Here is a 15099-nt window from a genome sequence, read left to right as displayed (position 1 = left end):
GCAATAATATGCATATCTTGTTCTAGCATTTAATGTAAGAAAAATCATTTATTTAAAAAATTGGGATGTTATATATAATTTTAAAAGTTTTATGTATGAAAATATAATTATACCATACCTCAAGAGAGGTACATATAACTTTCCCTTAGAAACATTGTACCAAGGCATTAACATAAGTTGGATTATCAACTTATAATAGTATATGGAGAATGTGATTGCATTCCCTAGTGTATTGAGGTGGTGCATTGTGAAAGAGGTAGATATTTATCTTGCTAATACGTCTTTGTGTATTTTTGTCTAATGTGTCACGTTGGTGCACTGTATATGGAAGGCTAGAAAATCCACTAACTTTTGCTAATAAAGAAAGCTAAAACTGCATAATAATGGCGTAGACACAGCTAAATAACGGTATAATCAATTGTTTTACCTTATGTCAAAGGGTAGACCTACGCACTGAGGTGCATGACCACTTCCTTTCCTTTAAGATCTAGAAAGGGCTAGTAAAATTTTAATTTCTTTCATTTTGAGTGGTTGCAAAAGATTTTATTGCAGCCTAAGTAACCGTGGTAATTTTGCACTGTATAGAATCCGATACTCATCCCTTGTAAAACTGCTAGAAACTCCAAGTGCTGTCTAGGCAGAGCAAGTACATTTAATTTTCATATTTTTGTTCTCAAGCAGGTACATTTAATTTTCATATTTTTTTTCTCAAACAGGTACATTTAATCAAAGCATTTACTTCCATTTTTAAGCTAAAAAAAAAAGCATTTACTTCCATTTTTAAGCTTAAAAAAAAAGCATTTACTTCCATTTTTAAGCTAAAAAAAAACATTTACTTCCATTTTTAAACTAAAAAAAAAACATTTACTTCCATTTTTAAACTAAAAAAAACATTTACTTCCATTTACCAAAATCACATATATAAAACAAACACATCCATTTGACCAACCCCCTCTCTCTCTCTATTATTGGGCTATATATATATATAGATGCCTGATAGTTTATGAATTTCTTCACCAGATTTTCTTTGTGGTTTCTCATTCTGAACTGGAACTCCCAGGACTGAGAACCGAGACCTGCTCTCTGCCATAGATAATTCTCTTTAGTAAAAGAAGCATGGAAACATCCACAGATACAACCCATAACGAAGCATCTATGGCCGGCACTGAAATTCAGGTATGTAATGAGATTTTTTTTTTTTTTCTTTCTAAATTCTTACGTGAATTATTTCTTTTGGTCTCTCTGGGTATATATGGGTGTGTTAATAATGGCAGCAAACAAGCAGTCTCCTTTTTTGTAAATTATTAGTTTTCTAGTTCTTGTTGCCAAGAAACTGATTTGTGTCTGTGACTGTTTGGTGGGTTTGGATATATAAATGTAAGAAGAGAAGGGAAGAAAGCAGAGATGATGAACTCACAAAAGATGGTTCTCTCAACATTTTCGGTAGGCCTGCTTTGAAGAGAAAGTCTGGTGGATGGAGATCTGGTGTTTTGTTACTGGGTATGTTACTCTGCATTTCTACTTATTGTTTCTGTTTCTTCCCATGCATGCATGCGATCTTGAGTCTATATAAAGATGTGTTTCTGCAGGTTCTGTTGCAGCTGAAGAAATGAACTAATTTACTTTCCTTCTGGCCCTTCTGGTCATGGAGGTTTAATCATTTTAATTAATAATCAATGTTGGATATATAAAAGGAAAATGAGAAAATGAGAAAACATGCACTACGAGAATGTTTAATTTCTGTATATGTTATACTGAATTCCAAAACCAGAACTAGTTTGACTTGGTGTTATATACGAATTGAAAAACAATCAGAGTATCAAGTGAGAAAACATGCACGAAAAGAAAAAAGAAAAGATTGAAAAACAAAAATCAGAGTATCAAATGCAGAAGAATTCAAATTCCAATTATAACTGATTTTTATCTGATTCGATTTTGATTTCATCAGTTTGTCAAAATATAAAACGCATTGGAATTGGAACAAATGGTATTCAGTCTTCTTGCATGCAGCTGGAAATTTGCAGTCTTGGATAAATTATTCTTTCTATATCTAGGCACAAGAATGTGTGAAATTATCATGCCATGCACCTTATGTGAGTCTCTTTATCGATTTGGTCGTATCACACATCTCATGGTTTCTTTATATACGCATAAGATCAAATACTTGAATTGTCATTTTACCAACTAGGTCTGTGTTCCACATGTGTTTTCTATGTCTAGGCATAAGAATGCGAACATTCATCGTATGCCCTTATATTAATTCTTTTCCTTATTTGTTTTTTTTTTTTGGCCAAAACAAGAAAATTGCAATTATAATAAATGAAAGAGTTAACGTCATAAGACCTTATTTGCTTATATAGCCCTTGCCAAGACACAAGGTCCATAAAAGCATGTGTGTGTCACAACTTATTTTCAAATACAAGGATTTTGTTGGAAATAAAAGCAAAATTTTAATAACCCAATCAAAATGTTTGGGAGTTAATTATATACAAAACCATAAGGAAACAGTGACTGAACTTTTATTCATATTCTCAAATTCAAATTGATTGACCAAGATCTTAGTCAGGAACAAATAATGATTTCAATCCAATTAGTTGGCTGCATACAAACCCAAAATTTTGGATTCAAAGAAAAAGTTTTAAGTTTGTATGAATGGAAAAGATTTGGGTCCATCTTCTCATCAGGATTTTAATACTAACATTTAATGTGTCAAAGACAAGCTATTTATATAAGTAAAGATAGAGATCTGGATCCATCTTCTCATTATGATTTTAATATTCAACATTTAATGTGTCAAAGCAAGCTATTTATATAAGTAAAGATACGGAATGACCCTACAACAATAATTAAGCTTCCTTAATTTTCCATTTAAGGGATTCTCATTTAATTAATAACTAATTAAGTGCACACATAATATTGTATTAGAACATTTTTCTCTCTCTCCTATACTTAACTCTTTGTTTTTACTCTTATTCCCTTCTCAAAAGTTTATCCTTTGTTCTTGCCTGTCTAATTGTTTATGTTGAATTTTAAGTAATTTTTTTTTGTTCATAAGAATCCATACATGCATGTATTCTTTAACTTTTATATTTTTTCTTTCTTGATTTTCTATAAAAAAAATTTTATTTTTATTTTCTCCCTTTCTAGATCCATAAATGTCATTGGATGTATTTTTTTTTAGGCCTAGCATCTTTTATTAGAATCCATTAAACATGTCTTTTACAATAATTCATGAAAGGAAAAATGAGGATATAAATAAAAGTTCAAAAAAATTTATAAAAGAGGAGGAAAGAAAAGAAAGAAAAAATCCAATCAGATATAAGGGATTCTTATGGAAATAAAATTAAAAAAAAAGGAAAAAAAATGATAAGAGAGAGAAAGAAAAAAACTGTTTTAATCGACTAAAGGGATAAAATGGAAGATGGTTTGGCCATTTGCCTCTCTATTGATTTTTAAATGATTTTTTTTGGTAAGAATCCATACATGTATGTATAATTTAATTTTTTATATTTTTAATTTTCTCCCTTCCTAGATCCATAAATGTCATTGGATATATTTATATATTGTTTTTCTTTCTTTCTCCTAGCATCTTTTATTAAAATCCATTAAACGTGTCTTTTACAATAATCCATGAAAGGGAAACTTAGAATATATGTATGTATCAGTACGGTGGAGAGAGAGAAATAATTAACTGGTTCAAGGAACCCACCCACCTAAGAGGAAATCTTACATGAACCCAATTCAAGTACCCCTTTTGAGATTATTGCTTAAATAAAAAATTCAGAAGAAGCTTCTGTGGTCTGCTTTAAGTGAAAATAGTGTTGTATAGGGGTTGTGTTTAATTAGAAGATCCATGACTTGTAGTTCTGCAGAACATCCAAAATAGTTGAGACTTCAGATTCTTTGAATTAATCCATATTTTACTTTCAAATTTCTTCAGTGAGTCACGGACTGTCAAGTCTTGCTTTCGTTGGATTAGAGGTGAATTTAGTGCTTTTCTCAACAAGAGTACTCAAGCAAACGAATGCAGAGGCAGCAAACACCTTCAGTAGGTGGTTGGGGTCTGTTCATCTCTGCTCGCTTGTGGGTGCCTTCCTTAGCGATTCCTATTGGGGAAGATATAAAACTTGTGCCATATTCCAATTGGTTTTCATACTTGTAAGTTATCTAAACCTGTCTTGTTACACAAGTTCATAGATGAAGGCCTTAATTAATGTTCCAATTTTGCAGGGATTGGTAGGGTTGGCAATAATAACTAATTTCTCTCTTCTCAAGCCTCATAGTTGTGGCAAAATAGGGTTTCCATGCGAATCTCATTCATCACTGGAGTTTATGATGTTCTACTTGTCAATATACCTGATTGCCTTAGGAAATGGAGGAAATGATCCAGCTCTTGCTGCATTTGGAGCAGATCAATTTGATGAGGAGGACAGAGAAGAAACACAATCAAAAGTTTCCTTCTTTAGCTACTTTTATGTGGCAGTAAACCTTGGATCACTGCTTTCAGAGACAGTCCTGGCATATATTCAGAACTTAGGGAAGTGGGCATTGGGTTTCTGGGTTTCTACAGGAAGTGCAGTTATTGCCTATATGTTGTTTTTGAGTGGGACACTTAAGTATAGATGCTTCAAGCCTTCTGGGAATCCTATAGCTAGATTCTTACAAGTCATAGTTGCTTCTTTGAAGAAACTGAAACTTGAGCTACCCTCTGACAGTGAGCTTCTCTATGAAGTACGTGAAAGGTCAAGTTCAACCAATGGTGGAAGGAGGATATTTCATACTGAAGATTTCAAGTATGTATTTTGTATTCATCTTTGAAGTCCTTTGTTGCTTCTATTTTTATGTATATTTGATTGATAGTCAACTTATGTTCTAATATAGGCAATCGGATTGGTTACGATACAACAATGTAGTGGGCCTTCCAGGAGAGTCCAATTAATTGTAGAACCTAATGTTGTCTATAAATACTAGCTGAAAGCAACAGTCTGGTTATTCCAAACTAGATACTCGGGGTGTAATGTTTTAAGCAACCTTATGCTTAAATCCTAACCCTAACAAGTATTTCACTACTTAATGCTACAGGTTCCTTGATCGAGCTGCCATCATCACAGCTGAAGAGATGATGTTAAGCAAGAACCAACCTCCAAATCCATGGCAACTTTGCACAGTCACGCAAGTAGAAGAGGTTAAATGTCTACTGAGATTGCTTCCAATCTGGTTATGCACTGTCTTCTACTCTATTGTGTTTGTTCAAATGTCATCTCTTTTCATCGAGCAAGGGGCCGCCATGAATACCTCCATTGGTACATTTCGCATGCCACCTCCTAGCATGACAGTCTTTGACATAGTTAGTATATCAACTTTCATCATCTTCTACGACAGGTTTATTGTTCCTAGCTGCACCAAACCAACCAACAGCAAGCCCAAGTTCCCAAGTGAGTTACAGAGAATGGGAATTGGGTTGTTTATCGCAATAATAGCAATGCTATCTGCTACCATTGTTGAGCAACAAAGATTAAGATATGTGAAAAGAGGAGGAAATGAACTCAGTTCATTAAGTATATTCTGGCAAATCCCACAGTACGTACTGATTGGAGTATCAGAGGCATTCATGTATGTTGCACAGATGGAATTTTTCTCAGCACAGACACCAGATGGGTTGAAGAGCTTGGGCATTGGATTGTGTATGGCATCAACCTCTTTCGGGAGTTACTTGTGCAGTTTTCTGCTAACAGCAGTAATGAGCATCACAGCAAAGAATGGGAAACCTGGTTGGGTACCTCCAAATCTAAATGATGGTCACTTGGACAGGTTTTTCTTGCTCACAGCAGCTTTGGCAGTGGTTAACCTGGGAGTATATGTGCTTTGTGCTAAACGATTTAAGTCTATATCCATGGAAAAGAGAAATAGTGATCGAGAAGTGGAGGTGCCGGCTTTCCCTCCTTAAGATCTTTTTCTTTTTATAATTATCATTCTAATGGGGGTAAATTAGCCCAACCAGTTAGTAGAAGACATTGATGACTTCTTTAAACCTAGAATAATTTCTTTGCAATCTCTATTTTTGTCTTCTTTCTAATTTTATGGATTGCTCATCCACTTCATCATAAATCAACATAACAAATTTGCAATTGATGGTCATAATTTAGCAGCATGTTAGATGAGTATGTCGATTACAAAGGTCTTTGGGGGTATTGATACAACTCATTAGGTGTTTCGATCATTGGAGAGGAGAATAGCCCTCTACCTGTCTGGGTAGACGATCCAGACTCGCACCTCAATGGACTTTCACTGTGTGGGATCAGTAACCGTTTCAACACAATACATGTACATACTGCTCTCCCTGAAGATTCTATTTTGAAGCATTGGGGATCAGGAAACTCAAACCGTTGATGCTGATCCAACACCAAGAAACTAACTGATAACTACAGACAGTTAATAATAGGTTAGGTTTGGTAAACCCTTTTTGGGTAAACAGGTTTTGGTAGTTGATGGGCCCTTAATAACCCAGGTGTACAAGAGAAGGAAGAAGAGGGAGTACGCAATACCACCTACAGCTGCTGCAGGGGATCCAAATGAAGAGAAGACAGGTGGCAGCGTCCAATTGGGCAGCAACCACTAACCTGCTGAAAACAGAGGAGCAGAAAGGATAATCCAGGTGGCAAATGATGAATGGCTGATTGTGTAAGAGTTTGTTATGCTTAGGAGTTTGTTAGAATGGAAGGATTATGTAAGGGAAGAGGGGGGAGAGAGAAAGGGGGAGAAGAGAAGATAGCAAGCTGTGCTTGTGGGAGAGGGAAGACCTCTGGGGAATGGCCTAGCCTTTGGTTGTTCTATTTTATTTGAGTTTCATTAGTTGTTCTTTATTTCAGAAGTAATTATCAGTTGTAGAATCAGTCTGTTTTTTATTCAGCAACATCCATACAGGAATGCTAATGAAATTGACTGTTACTTGAACATTATTCTACTGAGTATATTGAACTGAGTTCATAGCTTCAGATATTAGTCCTTATATGTTTGTAGCCGTAAAAAGTTCATGGGGATTCATTGAGGGTTCTACCAGCAGTAAGTGATATAGACAAAAATAAACAAATATTATCAGTTTTTCGCTGATTATAACTCTTGAGAATCAGCGGGATATTGATGTATTTGCTCTACTGCAGGAAATGTAAACTATCCAAGAAGCCACGAGTTCATTGACTGGCTGATGAACAAATCATCAGATCCACATAAAGCATAGTGAACGGCAATCCATCAAGTAAACAAGCACAAAAAATGAGATTCATTTATTGTTGAATTTTTTCTTGCTTGGGTACTCATATATTATTGCAATTCATTATCACTGTTTCCTGTATTTTTACTTTCTTTCAAGGCTTTTAAGTAAAATATTATCCCATACCTATGCAAAGCAAAGGAAGTGATGACTAAACCTGTAGGGTTGTTTCATGGACTCTGAATGAAGAACTGTCTAATTATTTCTTGACTCACTTGATTTCACTTGGATAAAAGGGTGTCTCGTGGCTCATGCAATGCAGACATCTAACATGCACGCAGGGTCATTTTGATATCTTTGCGCACAATTCCCTTACTAGCTTTGCAGCAACCATAGCAGTCATTCCGTCTACTGTATCACGCTGTGGGTTCAACTCCACCACATCTGCAGCTACAATATCACCTTGGAGGTTGTGGAGGATGTTGAGAACGTCACGGAAAGATAGACCTCCTGGTTCAATGTGTGACACGCCAGGAGCAAATGCTGGATCAAGGCTGTCCACATCTACGGAAATATATACACCCTTTACACCATCCCCTAGTTTCTGTCCAGAAATATAAACGACAATGTAAGAATACGTTGGGAGTACAGTCTATTATGGACTCTTTCGTTTGACATATTACTTTTTTTTTTTTTTAAGAATATTGCAGTTTAGCAAAAATATAAAGGGAAGACGTGAGAAAGTCCTGTGCATAAGGCACACTAATATAGACTTCATTGCCAATGGGAGAATATCAACATTGGCAATCAGAAAGGACTATATGTCAATGTGGACAAGGATCCAACTCTCTACAACATTGGTAAACATCCATGAAATTTGCAAAGTGCTCTGTACCAACATAAGGCATCCTGAGTGGCTTTCAGAAGCCAGAGCAGGGATGAGAATTTCTCAATCAATTCCTTTAGCCATAGAAATAAAATGAGTATATATTTTCTTCTGGAAAAGTTGATAATTCCAAACTTGGTCTATTTTGTTCAAAAGCAATCAATGCATGCATATGAATTCATTGTGTGTGAGCGCCTGTGTGTGTGTGTGTGTGTGTGTGTGTGTGTGTGTGTGAGAGAGAGAGAGAGAGAGAGAGAGAGACCAAATTCTCCAAAAAGTGTCGATCTCTTGAAAAGTTTCGCATTTCATATTGCTCCACACCAAATTTTTTCGCTTGTTCACGCCCTTCACTTGTTATGGACCTAATGCCAACCTAAATTCCAGGGAAAGGCAGAAACCAATAACTTTTCTGTAGCACAATTCATTGACAACTCTACACATGAGAAAAAAAGGCAGTCACCAAATCACGTGATACAATAGATATAAATGAGAAAAATATCTTATGCATTATTCTGTTGACTAAAAAGCCAAGCAAAACCCTACCCCTGCAGGCCTTAAATCTATGTTTAGATGAATATGTAATTTATAGGCATAATTTGACAAGACTGCTGATTCATGGTGTAATGAATATGCTGGTGACTCAAGCTAATTAAGTGAGATTGTAGTCAACGAAACAGAAAAATAAGATGAAAGGAAATATAGAAGCTGGTTAAAGCATACCAAATGCAATGAACAGGGCATCCGTTATTTGCATATAACTATATATTGAAAAAAAGCATTAGAACATGTGATGCAACCAGAGTCGAACTTAAAATGAAGATGCTAGGGAGTAAAGCTATCCTGGTTTCTATTTTTCATGTCGGCTGTGGGAGACTTTGTTCTTGAGTATCCATACTGTAAGTTTCTGACCAGTTGGATTTTGACAGTTGGCAACATGAACTTATAAGAAACAGTCAATGAATAACCTTGCAATATGATTAATTAAATGGCTGAAAATACAAGGAAATACCTTTGATATAAGGTGGTTTTAAGATTGAGATGGGACCTGACACTAGAAACAAGGCCAAGCTAGTGCTTTACCAACTTATTCCACTGGCGTGACTGGGGAGATCAACTTCCAACATGGCATAAATAGGTAGACTTACAAAGCAATCCTACTTGTGTTAAGTCACAGCTTCCTAAAGACTTGATGACATTATAGAACATTCAACTTGGATGTCTGATCACTAATAGCATAAAAATGATAATAGGCTTTTCAATTCTATGAATAACAGAAAAATGCAAAATTATAAAATCTCCCACATCATTCAAGATTTTGCTGGAAATATTCCCATGAACAAATATGTGAATATGCAAAATACACGATGTTGACTGCATATAGAATCCAGATAGCATATGATAAGGAGAGAATAAAATAAGTTCAAGACATAGATTACTTGCAGAAGCCGCCGTGCATAACCGCCCTCCATAATTCGAGCAAAAGGAGAAGCATGTGAATATATGTTTCCTTCAAAAGCATGATAGATATCAGGATGGGCATCCAAATGAAGAATATCCACAGGTCCACCGAGCTTCTCTGATACAGCCCTTACGACAGGAAAAGATATCGAGTGGTCACCACCTAAAACTAATGGGCGAAGTGGATCCTGAATAAGCATTGAAACAAGTTAAAGGATTCAAAATTTATCTACATAAAGCAGATGAAATAACTATGAAGTAACCCCCCCCCCCCCAAAAATAAAAAAAATCTAACATTTTCAATGTAACATTGCGGAAAAAAAATGTACTACGTGCCACTAAATATGTCTTATTTTGATATTAAAAAAATTAAAAACTAACATAACTATAGACAGTAATTATGGCCTACTTTCAGGAGTGGTTTTTACTAGTAACAACATGGAATATCAAGTATAGACGAATTGAATATGAGTATGCGGGAACTCAGACAAAGCCATGCGAACCTTTCATGCCGGAGAAACACAAATACTTGGTCATGATGGACAGGGTGAATTCTTCCCCCACCTTAAATACAATAGATTAGCCTATGTGTTTCTTTCTACCCTATAAATATCCAGTAGGTTAGAATCTATGCTTAAGTAAAGGATTTTTCAGTGGTACCACGCCCCTCACCCCTTCTCTTTCACTGAACAATCTGTTATAGAAGAAAGGAAGTTTGAAACTGAAATGAACAAAGGCCCAAAGTCGATGGCTCCATCAGATGTTTACTTTTTCTGTAATTTCTAGAAGACAAGAAGAATAAGCAACCTTCAAGTGAAACATAAACTGGATATATGAGAGAAAAAAAATAGAGGCTTACTTCTTCCATTACAAGTTTCACAGAATCACTTATGATTTTCATCAATCTATCATCTTCTACACCACAATCTCGAATCTCTTGAACAGGAACATCTCCAACATCAGTTAAAACACGTGGATCCTTTAAATCTTTCCCTGAAATTCCATATCACATATAACATTATATCAGTGAATTTTTCAGAAGGTGGGACCACCCTTTTTCTATCTATGAACAGCATCCTACCATTCCTAATACACAAAACTTTGATTAGAAAGCTAATCCTTTTGGATGGGAAAACTAAATAGCTGCTGGCACTTTAGTTCATTGAAATACTAAAAGATTTTGCCTTTTTTGTTCCCCTATGTGATAAACCCCTAAAATCCAATGTCATTTTCTTTAAAATCCAATATTATTTTCTTCATGAAATTTTGACAAGACACTGGCTCAGATATTGGGAATCTAATTATTTCTGGTCCACAATAAACTAAAAATCCACAGTTAGAATCTCAAACTATTTAGGTTGAAATGAAGTTTCAATTGATATATTAGCAAGCTCAGAAATATAGAGGTACTTTTTAACTTCTCTGGGCAAATGACTCAGGGTTTCACCTAAGATTTGTATTGCTTTCACTTTCTAGTATCCTTGCCAATACTCCTCAATGAGTGGGAACAAAATCACATAATTTTCTACAGATTTATGGCTAAGCAGTCAGTGAGTGGCAAATCTTTGTTAATTATTAGTCAAGTATACAATGATGTGGATGAGACAATTGAAAATATAGGCCTTCTTCACTGAGAAATTGCAAAGACTTGTTTTCCCAGACTACGTCGAATGGTAAAATTAAAAATACTGGCATTCAACTTCTTCAGTCTACCAAAATGATACGCCAACTAAAAGCCATCATAATTCACAAACATATGAAACGTACTGACAGGACAACTGGGAAAAAGCATTGGTATTTTACCAGCTCTTCTGTCAGTGACACAGCATTGTACCTACCTACTTCCGTTGTAGAGTTTGTGCTACCACACCAGATTGCCTCTCTAATCCGTGGAGGAGCAAATGCAGGTCCTTGAAGAAAAGATGAGTTATGGCCCAAAGGAACTCCAAGAAGTGATGCCGATGCCTTAGCACCTCCTAATGCTCGCACCAGCTCCCCCTGAAGAAATCAATATTAACCCTCAGGCTGTAGCTTATGGAGTCATTTTGTAGATGGTAAAAGCTCAACATCTCTTAAATGAAAGTCAAAATATACAGTTTTTACTGAGTATGCATGAAAAAAATTAGAAAAACTGAGTCTTAAAATAATCTACACATCCTTGATATCCAGCAATTACAAGGAACCGTGCCAAAATAGAAGCAATTGCAGAGTGTTCTTTCAAATTTGTGATTGCAGAGTCCGGTATCATGATCTTTTATCTAATGGAGAGCCTCACAGGATCTTGTGTAGGGAAAGGCTTAACTAGAGAGCCAAATACCCCCTTTGTGATCAAACCACTAATGGGTAGAAGGAGAATAATTTGGAAGTTTCAGAGCAAGAAGTCATCATGAACTTAAGTGCTGGGTAACATCATAATGGTTTTTTAGGTAAACAGGAGTGTTCAGTTCAGAACTAGAATTTGCACATAAACTTTATACTCCAGTTACTTCACAACAGTCAGTGATTGTTGCAGTACTGGCTGCTAACTGTGAACTTCATAAAACTAGGGAAGAGCAAAAGTCTGGCAAGACTAGAGTACACTAAAATTTTGCTTATACGCCATCTTTCTGCGCTCATTCTTCAAGTATATTTTTCCAGGTACAATCACATTTTAGTCATTACTAGACAAAAGTAAATATGAAACCCGATGTCATAAAACAATTGACAAGCAAAAAACAAAACCACTGTCAGAAGTATGCCAGAGATAACTCCACAAGTTAATAGAGGAAAGGTTTGTCAAGATAGTAGTATATTACATGGAACAAAATCAAACCTTAAGTTTTGCCCTTTCACGGATAAGAGTAAGAGACGCCTCCATGACACGATTTTGGCCCTTCTCTAACAAAGCAGTATGGACATTTCTAGCACTCACTTGATGTAAGTAGTTAATCCCCTGCTTCCCAGTCTTCCACATGACTGTGAATTCAAACTAAGGCCACGACAATTTGACTAATTGATTGTTAGATGTATCTGCAACAAATAAATTAAAGTTCATGCTTCTTTTCTACGTTTTCAATAGATTTAAAGAAATTGAAGGCATGATATTAGCCCGGCTCCTTCATCTCATACAAGCTAGCAGGCGTATTAACAAAACAATCAACATAGAAATAGGTTTTTGCACTGAGCTTCTATCTATAAAAAAAAGTAACTACAAACAAATCACAAGGAAGTCCTGAAAACCAGTCTCTCATCAAAGCAATGTTTGAGACGTGAACAGTGAATCAGATCTGACAGGACAATAAGGAGAGCCCATAGAATTATGTTATCTCGGCCACCTTAGATGTAGTTGTCAGTTTTGAGAAGTTTATATAGTTTAAGTAGGTCGTAAGAATTATCACATTAACCTATCTGGTAATACAACTACATTTATTCATACCATCTAGTTGCAGGAAGTAGGATCATAGTGAGAAAGTAAATCCTTGATTGTAAATACAAATAGGGAAAGAAAACAGAATACAGATTTACAAGGTTGCACAGAATACTAGTAGCCTATGTAATGTTATTTCTTTGAGAAGGCTACCCTAACAGTAGCTGTCAGAAGGACTAGTTTGAAATTGCAACAAGATTTTACAGGATATATGTACCTTGTAAAATGGAATTCTGCTGATAGTTTGGCTGGATGATTCAACTTTTCCATAAACTGGTTCAGTCAAGCAAAACCCAGGTATAGAGATGCACAAATAGGCAGTCAGAACGACACTGAAAAACAGCAGAATTACAAGTTCTCTCCGTGGGGGTGAAATACAGAATATAATGCCATTTGCTAGGAATTACCATCATCTAAACCAGCAAATCCGAACCAATCAGGACCAGTTACAGTACAAAAGCTGTAGAATTGGAGAGCCAAACCATCTGAACTAAAACTATATCTGAATTGGTGCATACTTAAAGTAGCATCCAATCGCGATCGCCGAGGGATCATCCATCAATATGCATCATTACAACATTCATAAAAACAGAAAAGGAAGCAGAAAGCCATTTATTACTCGACAAAAGGAACAAAGACAGAGTAAACACTGAATCCTGGCTCCCACCTCCAATACACCCCAAACCTAACAGCCCCCATCTTTCCAAGAAAAAAGAAATAGGTTCATGTTAAGACAATGGGGCAGATATCTAGGAGACTCAGTTAGGCGGTATTGCCACTACATGAACAATCAACAGATGAAGGAATTGAAGTTGAAAAAAATAAGAAAATTTCCGAAATTGTTACCTGAAATGGTTAAGGGGATTTTCTTAAAACACAGAAAGATCAGAAGATAATGGGAAGAGAATATCACAAAAGAATTCATATAAAGAAGAATTACAAATAGCAATTTAAATAAAATAAATATAAATGTAATAATTGCCCACTTATTAATAAAGCATACTAATACAGGAAAAACGTAATGAAAGCAAAGATTGCATTAGTACCTGAAAAGACGCAGATAATTAGGAGGAGACGTAGATGCAGAAGAAGCAGCAGCAACGGAAGAAGAGAGAGAGAGTCAGATTACTCTGCTGCCTGTGCTGATAAGTCTTGGAAGAGTCGATAAAAGTAACTCCGCACTTATCCAATTAATAATTAATAATGAGGAAACCCATGCATGCACTAGCTTTTCAGCTGCAAGAGACGCCCAAAAGAGTAAAGAGAACCGAAAGGAATGAGTCAAGAAATCACTGAGAAGTTGGAAACAAAACGTCACGATTTCCGATATGGATAAACTGTGCGGTGACTGTAAGGCTTGTCAGCTGTTCTTCCAACGTTTCTACTCAACCGTATTCGTCCATAATGAAATAAAAACACATTTTTCAATGCCATTTTCATGCTTGGGTTTTGGCCACTCTGGACCGATCCAAGTGGTACACGTCAGAAATCTCCACACCATTTATTTTATTTATATATTTTTTTTATGGTTGAAAAAAAAAAAAAAAAAACATACGAAGGGAGTGGTCGAGATTTCAACCTCTCACCACTCATTCCATCCTCACCCGCTCAATGTTGCTCATTAATTGAAGCTCTATCCCTATGGACCACTACCTTCTTTGAAAAGATTATGTGCTGTTCTCATTTTTTTTTTGTCACATGTATTGTGTGAGGGATTTTTTTTTTAATTATATTAATAGTATTTAGACATGGACCCCACACAATATGTGTGGTTGAAAAACGTTCAATGGAAAGGTGATCCGGACTCAATTTAGGTTGCATTTGATTAAAGTGTTTACCGTTACAAATCATGAAAATGGCATAAGCTTTGGCAAATATATAGATTATCCTAATACTTTTCTACTACATAATAAGACTAGCGTCCACATCTAAGTGATGATAAGATAAATCAAATGTATAACTCTCTAGTGAACACCACATACATCTCCTCTTTATATGTCTTAAAAATATGTAAAGGGGCGGAGACCTCTACTTGTCTGGACAGTAAATCCAGACTCACTGTTTTAAAAGTTGCCTTGAGGAGCACAAGACTGGATCACCTCCTTGTCTGGGACAGATAGTGTGCTCCCCAAATGCTTG

General features: G+C 35.8%; 2 protein-coding genes across 5 annotated transcripts; one reads left to right on the top strand and one right to left on the bottom strand.

Annotated features, from left to right (window-relative positions):
* Positions 1-1116: 1116 nt before the first annotated feature.
* LOC149013907 (protein NRT1/ PTR FAMILY 7.3-like) lies at positions 1117-5947 on the top strand. The gene is made up of 5 exons (XM_089157758.1): positions 1117-1176; positions 1338-1500; positions 3941-4158; positions 4231-4793; positions 5083-5947. Exons 1-5 carry the CDS (start codon positions 1117-1119, stop codon positions 5945-5947), a joined length of 1869 nt encoding a protein of 622 aa, XP_089013884.1.
* A 1045-nt stretch (positions 5948-6992) lies between these two features.
* LOC149013906 (arginase 1, mitochondrial-like) lies at positions 6993-14346 on the bottom strand. Of its 4 annotated transcripts, none has more exons than XM_089158370.1 (8): positions 14007-14346; positions 13178-13292; positions 12367-12563; positions 11393-11552; positions 10414-10547; positions 9533-9742; positions 8359-8469; positions 6993-7814 (listed from the first exon to the last, which is right to left on the bottom strand). In XM_089158370.1, exons 3-8 carry the CDS (start codon positions 12505-12507, stop codon positions 7554-7556), a joined length of 1017 nt encoding a protein of 338 aa, XP_089014496.1. In that variant the 5' UTR covers positions 12508-12563; positions 13178-13292; positions 14007-14346; the 3' UTR covers positions 6993-7553. The 4 variants fall into 4 exon arrangements, with proteins under 4 accessions (XP_089014496.1, XP_089014495.1, XP_089014497.1 ...); XM_089158369.1 differs by having other exon boundaries at positions 13178-13233; XM_089158371.1 differs by lacking the exons at positions 13178-13292; positions 14007-14346 and adding an exon at positions 13807-13959.
* Between the last annotated feature and the right edge of the window lie 753 nt (positions 14347-15099).

The sequence above is a fragment of the Hakea prostrata genome, chromosome 6, assembly GCF_041222555.1.
Source record: "Hakea prostrata isolate BN-2017 chromosome 6, UWA_Hpros_2, whole genome shotgun sequence".
Taxonomy (NCBI): Eukaryota; Viridiplantae; Streptophyta; class Magnoliopsida; order Proteales; family Proteaceae; genus Hakea; species Hakea prostrata.
This window is presented reverse-complemented; position numbering and strand designations above follow the sequence as displayed.